Source organism: Harmonia axyridis, chromosome 1 (genome assembly GCF_914767665.1).
Source record: "Harmonia axyridis chromosome 1, icHarAxyr1.1, whole genome shotgun sequence".
Taxonomy (NCBI): Eukaryota; Metazoa; Arthropoda; class Insecta; order Coleoptera; family Coccinellidae; genus Harmonia; species Harmonia axyridis.
Window position 1 is genome coordinate 18,191,895 of NC_059501.1, and position 14,485 is coordinate 18,206,379.

The 14,485-nt window shown below is 35.5% G+C and overlaps 1 protein-coding gene across 1 annotated transcript; it reads left to right on the forward strand.

Moving 5' to 3' along the window:
* Positions 1 to 1,438: 1,438 nt before the first annotated feature.
* On the forward strand, positions 1,439 to 5,810 carry LOC123685274 (arrestin domain-containing protein 15-like). Its single transcript, XM_045624930.1, has 3 exons — positions 1,439 to 1,781; positions 3,363 to 3,638; positions 5,089 to 5,810. Exons 1-3 carry the CDS (start codon positions 1,487 to 1,489, stop codon positions 5,403 to 5,405), a joined length of 888 nt encoding a protein of 295 aa, XP_045480886.1. The 5' UTR covers positions 1,439 to 1,486; the 3' UTR covers positions 5,406 to 5,810.
* Positions 5,811 to 14,485: the final 8,675 nt, after the last annotated feature.

Here is a 14,485-nt window from a genome sequence, read left to right on the forward strand (position 1 = left end):
CAGTCAATGAGGAGAAGATTGGATGCTTGTATGCTGGCTAGAGGTGGTCATTTTCAACAGTTTTTGTAGGTTGAGTTGAATTTTCATGTAATTTTTCATAATAAAATGTTATTATCTGAAATTTTGTTTCCCCTATATCTTCGAAACAAATAGGTTTTTCAAAAATCATCAAGGGCCAAAATATTCTTAGAATAATCCAAGGAACAACCCCCTGAATTTTTGCCGCATGTTTAGGAAACACCCTGTATAATATACAGTGGAATTTAACGAACTCCGAAAAATAACAAAGACGAAGCAGAGAAATTATAAAGTTTTTTACTATGGTAACCTCTTTGAATAGGGAAATACCTGAATTATTGGAAGATGACAATGTATAATTCGCTTCCAAATAACTTGCTCAGATCTGTTCGAATTGTATAGATGTTCGTATAGAGAAATATTATTGAACGATTCACAGTTATCAAATCCAATAAAATCAAAATTATTCACAAAAGAGTTTCATCAAAAAGGTAATAATTAATAGTCAGTTCAAAAAAGTTGAGGGAAAAAAAAACAAATTAATAATGAAAATTTGCCTTGTTTTTCATTGAAATTTATTGGTGAAGGATCGATCTACCGAATAAATGGATCAACTTCTTGAAATTTGGCATCCTTTCAAATTGCACTGGGAGGTGGTTGTACAGCTTCACAGCTAGATAATTTGTAGCTTTCCGTGTGTGCTTGATTGGGTAGTACTCAATTTCATATATGAATATTTCTTCACATAATGTACTTCTCTTTATAACTGTCAAAATAAAGTGAAATTCAAACTTCGGTCCCTTATGGATATACTTTCTGTGTTGATATTCAACTTGTAGGGAGTCGAAAAGTTCGAACACAATTTTGTATCCGCTCTTGAGTTTTTTCCTTTTATTCATTTTACATTTTCGAAAGAAGTCCGTCAGCGTTTCTCGACTCTGCAAGTTTCCTGCAATGATGAATGAATCAAATATTGAATATTCCACCCGAAAACGTATCAGAAACAAAATCCATATCCAGGATTGAGAGAATGTTCGTCGATAATTCTCAAAACCAAGCAAGGCGGTTAGTAAATTTTATCTCCAACTTTATGTAAATTATAAACTTATTAACAAAGATCAAGATGTATTAATGTTCTTCAGTAGATCGAATAGTTTCTTTGTTGATTATTAGCTATATTAATTGCGAGTACTGACTCTTAGATTATTTTTGAACAAAGAGTTTTCCGACTCAACTGCACTTGGAAGTTGACTCTGAAAACAAATGTTAACATGTTTCGGCAAAAAATTTTGAACATAATTTTTACGGAGAAGAATATGCCTCATTTAAAGAAAATGGGAATTCAAAAAAGTAAGGGAAGATCATATCTACACAATCTACAGATTTCCATTTCACAACCCTTCATTGAATGTCAAAAATACTGTCATATGACATTCTGAAGTTACCCCAATATTTCAATAATTTGGTTATGACGTGTAAACTTGAATTGATCAACAAAGAACTCTTTTATATACCGGGTTCTCACATAGAGGGAAAAGTGACTTGTTCGCTGGGAAAGAGACGAGAAATCGAGTTAATCGAAGTGAGATTTTTCGGAAGGGAGTCTGCGAACGTCAAGGTCACACATGAAGTATTATTCAACTCTGATAGAACTATATGCTACACTCAAACAGTTATGCTGAAAAACTCAACACTAGATCGTGGTAAACATGTCTACAACTTCAAGATTCAAATACCAAGCCACATTCCTTCCACTTATGTAAGTGAGTATGACTCTAGGTTTTTTTTTTAAGAAAAATATCTGAATTTTCATAACAGTAAATATTCGAATTGGTATAGAATAAGATTTATGTCAAAAAACGAGCGCTCAACTAGAGCGCACTGATAGAGTAAATGGAAGTTGCATTAAATGATTGCTGCATTGAAAGATTAGTACTTTGCTTACTTCAATTCTGTAGCTGATTACAAAATTCTCTGAAGGCTTAAATCTGTAATTGTATAGGATGCTGATTCACCAGAGACGTCTGTTCAATATGTTAGAGTTAACTAACATAGAGTAGCAAAGAGGCTTTTCCTGATGTCAAAGTACTCACCATTTAGATCATATATGGATTTCAGTGGAACATTCACATTCAATTATAAATTATTCAATTCACATTTTTCTGAAAGTTTTGAGATCTCTTGAAAACAACTATTTGGATGCATTGAAGGTACAAAATACTATTAATATTATTGCTTTCGCTATTATAATTGTGGCTGCTTCATTATCATTCGATATATTTTATTTATCGAAGAAAATACATAGCCCAAACCATCATGACTATGCTTGAAGGGAAAATCAACACAAACAGCAATATACAAATTCATAAAGAGAATTCGAAGATTACTGGCACTGGGAATACTTCTTTTCGTAACATATGAGAGTTTTGATTCAGAAATCCTCTTCCGAAAAGTAGAGTATTATGGAACACAGGGAAACGCATTAAGATGGTTTGAATCCTACTTCTATGGACGTATTCAATAGTGAAAAAAAAACTGATAAATGGATCAGATATCAAATCTGAGGAACAGAAAATAAAGAAGGGGATACCACAAGGCAGCGTAGCAGGCACAGTAATGTTTCTAACATATATCAACGACTTTAGTCATATCCCTCTGATCCCGAACCAGAAAGAAATAATGAATGTTCATTATGTAGATGAAACAAACCCAGCAGTACAACCATTATGATCTGATCCCAAAAATCTTATAATATAACTAATACCTACAACAACGAAAAATGGTTAAATAATACATCTTAATTATGAAAAAAAAAGATGATATTATTCAATCCAATACATTCCAAAAACAGAAACAGAAAATCAAGAATTCAAAATGGCACAACATCCAAAATTTAAAGATATACACATTGATGGAGATATGAAATGGAAAACACATATAGAAAACTAAGAAGACAATATGGCATCATCATTTTATGAATTCAGGGTAACAGCTAGGTAGTCTAAATGCTGAAGTAATGAAAACAGTATATTATACCATGATGGAGTCAAAATTAAGATGTGGACTAAAAAAACGCAATAACAAATAGAATAGGTACAGATTTCCGTTATTATACAAACTACCAATTGAAACAAAAAACATCACAAACTGAAAAATATTTAAAAAGAGAATATTTTCGATGTTGGTGGATAAGCAACCCTATTGTCTCAAGTGATTATTCAGGATATAACTTGAAATATATTCTGTTTCTTTGACACCATTTTATTTCATTTTATGTAATAAACTAGTAGCGATTCTGAATTAAACAGTATTTACTATTGTTGTTATTGATATTCGTTTTGAAGGTGAGTATGGAACCATTAGATATGAACTAGAAGGACTTTTGATCGTCTCTCCATCGAAACCAGATAACTCACTTACTTCGATCAATATATTCGCTCCGATAGACATGAAGAGCTTTTCCACCGAACTGCACAAGCCTGCAAGAGTTTCCGAACAGAAGTATCTACTCGGCATTTGTGGAAGTGGTGGTCACATATCATCAATTGTGAAACTGGAAAAGAAGGTTTTCATGAGTGGTGAATCCATCAAAATGAACGTTACGATAAATAATGCTTCAGGTGAGACAAAACTCTCAAAGTGTCTTTTTGCTTACGATACTATATGCATTCATAAACATGAATGAATGAAACATGAAGGGTTATAAAATGTGTTTTTTTAGAGCTATAGAACTTTAAATTGCAATAAAACAACGATGGATGATTCGATTGTCATGTATTTTATTTATCCGCAAGATAATCTTTTGGCATTACATTTTAAATATGATTTCTGGCATATGACCTCCACGGCTGGCTCGGATGTAGTCCAATCTGGACGTCCAATTTTCGATGACTTTTTCCAACATTTGTGGCCGTATATCGGCAATAACACGGCGAATGTTGTCTTCCAAATGGCCAAGGGTTTGTGGCTTATCCGCATAGACCAATGACTTTACATAGCCCCACAGAAAGTAGTCTAGCGGTGTTAAATCACAAGATCTTGGAGGCCAATTCACAGGTCCAAAACGTGAAATTAGGCGGTCACCAAATGTGTCTTTCAATAAATCAATTGTGGCACGAGCTGTCTGATATGTTGCGCCGTCTTGTTGGAACCACAGCTCCTGGACATCATGGTTGTTCAATTCAGGAATGAAAAAGTTAGTAATCATGGCTCTATACCGATCACCATTGACTGTAACGTTCTGGCCATCATCGTTTTTGAAGAAGTACGGACCAATGATTGTACCAGCCCATAAAGCGCACCAAACAGTCAGTTTTTCTGGATGTAACGGTGTTTCGACATACACTTGAGGATGAGCTTCACTCCAAATGCGGTAGTTTTGTTTGTTGACGTAGACATTCAACCAGAACGGCGCTTCATCGCTAAACAAAATAAAATGGACGTAGTGCGCGATACGTATTCCGCACAGAACCATTATTTTCGAAATGAAATTGCAATATTTGCAAGCGTTGTTTAGGCGTGAGTCTATTCATGATGAATTGCCAAACCAAACTGAGAATAAATCACTTGACAGCTGTTAAATCGGTCGCCATTTTGAACAGTAATGCCCACTTAAAGTTCTATAGCTCGAAAAAAACACCCGTTATTATATACGATAATATTCTTCAATAAAAGGAATAATAAACCAAAAAAAAATTGGAAAGCACTGATGTGAAGAGCGATTGATCATTCATGTCCCAATTGCGCTTTCGGAAACCACGGAATAGTATATAGGTGGTCTCCTAGAGCGCATTAGGAAAATTACATATACAGATGAGATGATTAATTCATCTGAATCATTTCATTTCACACATTCCCGGTAGGCCTGCGGGCATTCTGACTTGAGGTCAGGAACTTTTGAGCATCCTTTCATTGTTTACATTTGGGTATAGCTATATTGAATTCAGTCGTTTTCAAGAATATAATAATTGGCGTATGAATGAGAAGCGTTCAAAGGTCAGTGGTTTTCACATTTATTTATTGACATATATAATTTTAATAATTTATTGAAATTTAAGGTGAAATTTTCAGCTGTAAGTGTAAGAAGCATAAAAGCTCGTTTGACACAATCTTCCTCTTGCAAATTAGCGGATGGTGAATATGCCATAAGTAAGGAGAAATTGGTTATAAGCAGAAGATTCAAAGCAAAAGTTGGTAAAAGCGAAGAAAAAGCCTTCGATATAGAACTTAGAGTTCCTGAAGATTACACACTGCCAAACTTGAAGCACAGCAAATTGTTCAAGGTCAAATACTGGATACACGTATATATAATGTTTCCGACTTTTTGGCACAGACCACTGGATATTTGTTTCAAGGTGTATTTGGGTCATATTCCGCTTAATTTCTGACCAGAACTATTACTTCTACAGATGTATAAGAGAATGTTATCGTAGTGTCGTGCTCTCGTGTAGGAATTCGCGACTTAGCTTGATATTCAAGGTGCTTGGCTTGAGCTTGACTTGAAATCAATTCAAGTTCAAATCAAGTAGTAGTTTTTCAATGTCAAGTATTTATTTATTGAGTACTTTTCTTAACATCGAAAAACTACGACTTGACTTGAACTTGAGTTAATTTCAAGTCAAGCTCTAGCTAAGTACCTTGCATATCAAATCAAGCCGTGAATCCCTACTCGTGGGTATTCTAGAAAAGAAGCAGGATCATTCTAATAATTTATGTATCTGTCTTCTGTACTATGTAATGATTATATATAAATTGTGTATTTACAATAAAAATAATTCTGTCAATATTTGCAACAAATATTTGGGTTTTATGTGATTTTTTCAATACTACACTCCTTAGTTCTTTAAGATTTTGAAATGAATTATACAGTTCAGGATACAGTGGACCTGCGTTGAGAAAAAAACCAAGGGAACCTGATATTGATATGAATATTCATCTCAATATTTTATATGACAATTCCATATTCACGGAACCCCTTATTGGATTTCACCCATTAATGAACTCAACTGCGACATTCGAGATCTGAATATATCCTGAGAAACTTAAGATTCAGATTCTGTTATTTGAAAGTTATCTTGTATACGACCGGCCAGAAGGACATACAGAATCGAATTTTAGGGCCAAAGTGTCATCAATTAGTTGAACCTTGATATTATTTCTGGCTCAAAATTAGAAAAATATACATTTTTTGATAAGATTAAAGAGTGCTCAAAAGTGAGAACCATTATGAAAAACAAACGAAAATTGAATCGTGATGCAACAGGCCTTGTGCTTTACAAACGAAACTCAATTGAAAATGGAGGATTCTGATTGAAAATAATTATTGGTGAAATTAACAATATCCTTAGTCTTCAGTACAAATTTTTCATTGATGTTATCTCATACCATTCACGATTGGGTACCTGAAAACAGCAGAGAAAGTGGTGACGTTGAAACGGGTAGCAGAACTATCAAACAGTGTAAGTGAATCGATAAAAATTCATGTTACATCATTCGCCCAACCACAGACAGTAAAGTGGACATGAATCACTCGGAAGCTAGCCATCTCATATTGTTAAATGTATGAAGCAACAGGTCGTTAGCACCAAATGTGGCAGTCCGGTCCTAAAGCATTGCCGGAAACTGAACCAACATCCAATTGGTCCTTCGATTCACTCCATTAGCCGAGCCTCGGGAAGAAGCGCCCCGCCAACCTGATGAATCGAACGCAATTCTCGAAGTAAATACTTTACAACACCCAACATGTTAATCACCGCAACATGAAATATAACGCCATTAGTTCCAAGAGCAACAATATCGAATGAAATTTCTCTTTTCCTTATTGATGACCGTAATAAGTCACATGGGGTGTATTTCCCGGACCGGAATATACTGCCCCGCGCGATTCCATATATTTCACGAATTTGAAGTAGAACTGAAAACAGCCAATGGCGTAGAAATGGTAGGGGGTGATTACCACCCCCAAGATTCTCAAAATATAAAATTTCAGAAATCTCGCAAAGACGAAGAATGAAAATTTCTCCATAAAATGAACCAATAATAATCATTTTAATCACCTTCACGGTTTATGAGTTTATTATAGCTTTCAAGATGAGTACTTTAATTGCACGATCTCGTCTTTGTCCGAGTTTTATTATTTTCAATTATCTATCCGCTTTTTCGGCATCGCCCCTTATTTGCCATCTGTGATTTTCGCATTCGTCATCGGTATACACTTAGCCGTTGTTTTCGGTTTTTTGTATGATTCTAGTCACAAAATTTCAATATGTAGTTATCGAAGAACTGAAATGACTAATTCGCATCCAAAAATTGTCTAGGCTGTGTTGTAAAATTTATTGTGCTCCATTCAAATTGCAATTTATTCGTGAAGACATCAGTTTTGAATCTATAGGGTGTCCCTAAATTGGAAATGACATATTTCTCGGATAATTTCAAGAAAAAAATCCCATAACAGTCAGCAAACGCTTTGTTTTTGAGATACAGATGTTAAAGTTCCAGTTTTTCTGTCATTGAACCTTCCCTTCACAAGATATTCAACTTGAATGGGCATAGATATTTCAATTTGAAGTGTTCATTATGTGATATCCTATTTTTGAATGCAAATCTACAGGAAGTGTGCCACTTTCTTTCTTCCAGAATTAAGTATTTTTTTGTGAACTACTGGTAGTGTAGAAAAATTCGAAAAGAAACTCTGGTTCAGTACTACACTTTTTAGTTTTTTGTAGTTTTGCCGTATCTGCAATCGATTTCGTGAAAAAAATTCAAACTGATCTCTATAGTAATTTTCAGGAAAATCCAAAATATTATGAAGATCCAGTTAAGTAGCTGTGATAAACAAATTAATTATAAGTTTTGAAAGTTAGTTATCAACTCTGTAGCGAAGATCAATAAAGATTCGATAAACTGGTTAAGCATCACAAAAAAGTAGGACTATAAGAAACACTGTATCTCGCAAACAAAGCGTTTGCGTTGTTTTCAAAATTATCCAAGAAATCTTTCATTTTCCTTCGAAACTTCGATTCAGGAACACCCAGTATAAGATAGGAACATGTGGAAAAGATAATGAGGGTAATTGTTTATAAAACAAAAGGCAGTACCTCACAGAGAAATACTAACCGTAGACACGCGTTTCGGGCTTTCGGCCCTCATCAGTACGGTGAAAAATGTGAGAATGAGCAACACTTGAAAGAAACAACAAACAGAGTCAACAACAGAAGCCAGCAGTCCATTTGTGGTTTCAGCAGGAAGACCCAAAGTTTTTTGGGCAATAACCAACATTACCAAGCGGAAAGCTATAGCTACCTGCGTGACATCCGAATCCAGAAGAATAACATGTGGAAAAGATCCTTATCCTTATATTTTGATAAGAACAATCGAATTGGTAATAAAAACAAATTATTTCGAGTAAATCGGTTCTAACTTCGTTATAAAACCTTTCTTTCTCACATTACATATATGATTTGAAATTTTTTTCGTTTACCTCCCCCCAAGAAATAAAAAGATCTACGCCCTTGATTGCCGGGGAGAACTTTATTTGATTACCAGATTAGATCTAGTGATCCCTGCATCCGGGGATCGTTTGTTCTATAGCCGTGTTAGTTCCAGTTGTCGGCCATTAGGTTGATCAAAATTTAATCCGTTTAGAACGTATCTATCGATTTCGTTTCCATTAAGGAATAAGTGAGTCGACGAAGTGACAAATTACCATATGTGCTGATGGCGCAATGTGTGATGTTATGGGTGAGTGGATGGAAAATCGTGTTGCTGCCAGTGATGTTGATGTTCCCGGGCTATACGATGAAGAATAATTAGTGTTCAGAGTTTCGTTAACCTGATTGCGCATCTTAATTGAAGTGTTGTTATGAGAGAGATCGCGATGATGATGAGGATTATGAGAAGGGTTGTTTCTGTAAATGAAATCGAGTTGGATTTGATGGAGCAAAATATGTTTTAGCCTTAATAATAATATTGTTAAGGCTAAAACAGAACCATATTATGGTTATTAACATCGGTTCCTTTTTAAATGGTACTAGAATCCTCTGGTTATTCAGTCAGTCAGTCAGTATCAAGTTGGTCATCAAATGGTGCCCAATTTTTATGATACGGCTGACAGTCATTTAAGACTCCAAACCTATTATAATTCCTAAATCACATTAGAAGGTTATTTCATAAAAAAATTCAATTCGGAATTGAAATAGACAGTATTTTCGTATAAGTAAAGTGCCCTACTAACTAAGAGGGATAACTTATGACATGGATGCACATGCCACGGAGTGTAGGTAAAAATCACGGTGTATGCTGTGTCGTTGAGAATCTAGCATTGTTTGATTTTATAATTGTACGGAGAATGCACGGAGAAGAATCATCGTGAGTGAAGAAATCTATGCAATCTTCCAAATATAATTGGCAGAATGCCATTCAATTTAAAACAGAATAATAATCGAATACAAAAATAAAGACATACGAATCAAAATGTCTGATTCACTCAGCGTTTTTCGCGAATTTCTAATTGAATTCATTCAGTTGTATGTCGCAGGTGAAAAATATAGACTACACCAAGCGCAACAAAAAAAAAGCAGCATACGTGGAAATGATGAAAAAAATTAATATCATTCTAGGCTACTTTCGGAAAGAACATAAAGTGCTAAGTTCTTTGGAATCCGGCGTTGATACAGATGACGTATAACATCCTAATTTATGAAATTCCAATTTGTTACTGCTTTTTTTGAATCCACAAGCCTAGAATAAGTACCTATATAAATGTAGGCTTGGTTAATCGATCGTCTAGAGGTATTATTCTATTACCTACCTTTCGTCTTGTTTTTCGTCACTGTCGGATTTGTAATAATTAAACTCTTTTGAACTATTTACATCTATTCACAAAGCCACACTTATACAGTGCAAACTCAGTATTGAGAAGATCTTAATTACGTCTCAATTACAAGTTTCTCACTGAATTTCAGTTTAATTAGAGTGTTAATTACTCGAAACGTTTTCGATTATCACGTCTTCGTCGTACTTCAAGTTTTTTGTCGTCTCGTCTCTAACTTGTTCTCAACTCGTCTTATTCTAACTTGCGAACCGTCTTACGTCGTACGTCTTAAGTTGACCGACCGAACTTCGTCTTTACTCGACTTATACTTAACTTGAACTGTCCACCGGCTGGAACTTACAGTCTATCGACTCCAACTTACTCGCCTCCCCTGAATATCGACTTCCCTTCTTCCGGCTTGACCACACCCTTAGCATCACTCCGATATCAGGGGAAAGTACTTAGTACCACGCCTAGTCCAATAAGACTTTTACCGAACCGCTTACAAAGCTCTTCGCGGATTCCTGGAAATCGAATATTCTCGAAGGACTAGAACCTGATACGCAGATGTGACACATCTGGTACAACCGTCTTGTTCTTTCCTGACCCCAGTAAATCTCCTAAGATTTACAATCGAGATGACACATCTCCGACACCCCGAAGAATTAACACTTCATTTCTAGATTATATACAAAAAGCAATTCGTTCACTGTAAATTCATTGAAACTGTCACGCTTGAAAAAACTAATAGGCCTCCAAGCATCCTGTTGACCATCTCAATTATTTATAGGGAACAATAACTGGATCCTACATAAATATGTAAAATAACTTTACCTATACATATGGTCTTCAAGGGAGGATAATTTTCATGAATGAACACATCCACTGAATGATGGAATTCCAATAATAATTCCAAAAATTGGCTACATTGGGCAAACAAGCTCAGAGCTTCGAACATCAGTTGCGGCATTACCACATATAATGCCGATTGTACTGGTGAATTTCATGATACTGATAAGGTCTAAGATGTGTGAAACCGGTCTATTTCTACTTATCTCCGATGACACTTCATTTCATCATTGCTTAAATCTCAACTAAGATATCATCTGCGAGTCAGATTAATATTTTCCTTCAACCAAATTGTTTTCATTTGGTTGTTGGTTGTGTTTTATAAATACTGATGAGTTTTAAAATCAGTGAAATCGGTCTATCACTACTTATCTCCGATGACGCTGCGTTTCTTTTTTGCTCAATCTCAACCTAGATTTCTGTGAGAGCAATTATTATTCTTCCTCAATCAAATACCATATTTTCATTTGATTTTTAAATTTGGTTTTGTTAAATGATACCGAGGAGTTCTACAATTAGTGAAACCGTTATATCGCTACTCATCTCCAATGACACTGCTCTTCGTTGTTGCTTAAATCTCGATTGCATTATTACATTCAAGTTTATCTTAAATAAACTCTACACCCTTGGGTTCTGAGGAGTTTTTTTGGACTGGGGCTTCTCTCTCCATCTTTGCAATTTTTCTTGAATTGTCTAGTAGTTGTATGAAAATTGCTTCTTGTGCAGCAGTGAAGGTGTTAATTCGACTGCTTCAAACAGTATTTTGAAGACCTCTGATGTACTTATTTGATCTCTGGAGTATTCTCGTAGGCTTTCTATCTGCCCACGAGCGAGTTCTTGATGTCCATCATGCCCCTGCCTCCTTTATTTTTCTGAAGTGTAGGCTTTTGGACGATGCTCTTCGGGTAGAGCTTGTTTGCTTTTTTTTTAGCGTTCACATTTTACGTTGCAAGTTTTCGATGTCTGTTTTGCTACATGGAAATAAACCAAATAAGTATGTAAGAATTGAATATGCATATATATTAATGGTTCGTTTTCAATTTTTTTTTGTTCCCTTAACGATCTCAGATGTTAAGTTTTGCTTTGGTGGTTAATTCGTTGGTTCTGTTTCATTACAAATATTTGTGAAGATCATCTGACTTCATTGATTTTATTTTCTGTCCATTTACAAGAGTAACTATTTTTATATTATATTCATCACAGATTTCTGCGAGTTCCATTATTTTCCTATAATCAAATATTCGGCAAACATTCTACATTCCATCGCCGACAAAATCATTGATCTGAGACACCTTGTCTCTCTATCCACAAACGCCCGAGCGGCATCCTTTGCCTATTTCCACACCGCTGCAGCATCCGTTAAAGCTGCATTCCCACTCGAGACGAGAAAATCAAATTCTAACGCAGCAACACCTCTCTCCTTCACAACGATAAATCATTGTTCATCACCGCTCGACGCTCTTTCATCTTTGCCGCATTTTCCCGCATTTGAGTTTCTGATTTGACATTGTGTTCGAGATTCACAATAGGAACTCCATGCACATCTCCTCCGATGGCAGTAATGAGGAAAGACATCGGGAAATTAATGTTAAAAGAGGAGTGAGGGTGGGTCCTCCAGTTGGATACCTTCGGAAAACTCCGCGAGGAAACAAGCGCGGTCCCAGAGGGGGGTCAAGGGGGTCATGACTCCCTCCAAAATGGAAATACCTAACAATATTAGTTGTGAATTACAAAATTCACATCTTGTAAATTACAAAATTCACATCTTTTCCGTTGAAGTGTACAGAAATAACCCAATTGGTACTCAAACGTGTAATGCCATAAATATTTCGAATAATTAATATCTTCCCATCTTCAAAGTAGATGAGAATACAAATAAGGGTAACATAAAAATGAATGAATAGCTCGTAGCAATATGTTTACAGTCCTTACCAGTTCTTACCCCTAAAGAATGTGTTTCAACTGAAATTCCAGATGTAATTTTGGCTGTACATGTAACTGTTACTGTCGGCCGTTTGAATGTGTTTGATGGTTTTATTATTATTGTTGTTGTAATGTATGATGAATATTGTTATTTGTATTTATTGCACAAGCAGAGTTTTTTATTATTGTAACATGTGTGACAATCTCAGTCGAGAATAAATGTCAGAGTCATTGAGAGCTGAGTTTTATTCCAGAAATATATTCAAATTAATATACCTAGAAAAAATATATATCGGTATCCTCATATTATGGTACACGAATATATTACAGTTGTTGTTCGGGCTAATTTTACTATCTGGAGAACGCTCAGATTACAAGGTATTCAAAGGTTTATAATTGCAAATTGTCTCCTTTTCCTCATATTGAACTTACTATTTACTATTTGATTTTTATATTAATTTCTACTTGAATGGTTGAAACTATGATAAGTAAATAAATATACACTCAGATTTTCTTTTTGTTTAAGGTCCGGAATTTACATTTCCTACATCATTTATTTGATTTCTTTTGTTTTCTACTGTTGTCTGATCGGGAGGCTTTCCTCCTTACTTCATGTCACGTTTTTCTTTCTATTAAGTTCCTTGAAAAAGGTATTTCCTTATATCTGTCATTCCTATTTTGATTTGTTATATCTTTCTTAATTTCTTATTGTCGTGCTATTTCAGTGTCTCTATCGTCTTCTTTCTTTGTTTGTTGACTATTTCCTCAATAGTCTCAATTTTCAGTTCTTATCTGATTTGTTGGTTGGTTATATACCATGGGGCGCCATCCGCTGTCCTTATTCAGAATTTAGCGTACTACGGGGAACTCCGGCTTCTATTTCTCTAATGACCTGGTACTATCGATATTCACCCTAAATTTTCTATTTGTCAGGTACGATTGTATCAATCTCGTAAGTTTGATTGAAAATTTCATCAACTGCATTTTGTATATCAGATCCCGATGCCACATTTTATCAAATGCGTTTTCTTTAACCAAGGAGATTGCACCGGTATCTGAAGAGATCCTTAATATTTTCTGTTAGTCGTATCAGTCGATGAATCGTTGAATGCTCTTTACGAAACCCAAACTAGTGATTTGGAATTATTTTCTCTTCTTCTACTAAATCTGTCAGTCTTCTTTGGATTAATTTCTCTACCACTTTACTGATTGCCGATAATAGGCTTATGGGCCGATAATTCGTTACGCCTTTTTTTTGGATTTTCCTTTCTTCCAAATTAATATTGCATCCGCCGCGCCGTTTTCTTATTATATAAATATTTATATTAACATAAATATTTTTGAGAGGTTAGGACTTGATATTGGAGTTATCTGGTACTTGTTATTGGTTCCATAAAAAAACTTAAAATCAAAAATTTAAGGCTAGGACCGCCCTTGCGAGCAAAGTAAAAGTCATACCCTGGCGATAATGGGAAATCGGAGGCGCGTTTTGTGGGATTATTTCGCACGGTTGCCCCCGAATGTTTCCATTCGGCGGGCGGTGCTGCCTTCGTGGAGCGTTAAAATCCTAATCGATTACGGATCGGATTGAAACTCATATTTGGCAATGAAAGTCGCGGAAACTCCGGCTGCGAATGGAGCGGAATGAGGTTATATCGGCGGAGTCGGGCGTTTATGCGGAGTTTTTCCATGGCTACGGCTAACGGGATCTGTTTTCCACGATCCGGGGGAAAACTCAGACTGTCTGAATTGCCGTATTCCGGGATCGGATGTTGCGACTCTATCTCCCGGAATGGTTACTGGGTGAGTTTGGATTGTCGTACATGTTGTCAACGATTTTGATAGGTTTTTCGTCGTTTTGGTTTATTGATTGTATTTAAAGAA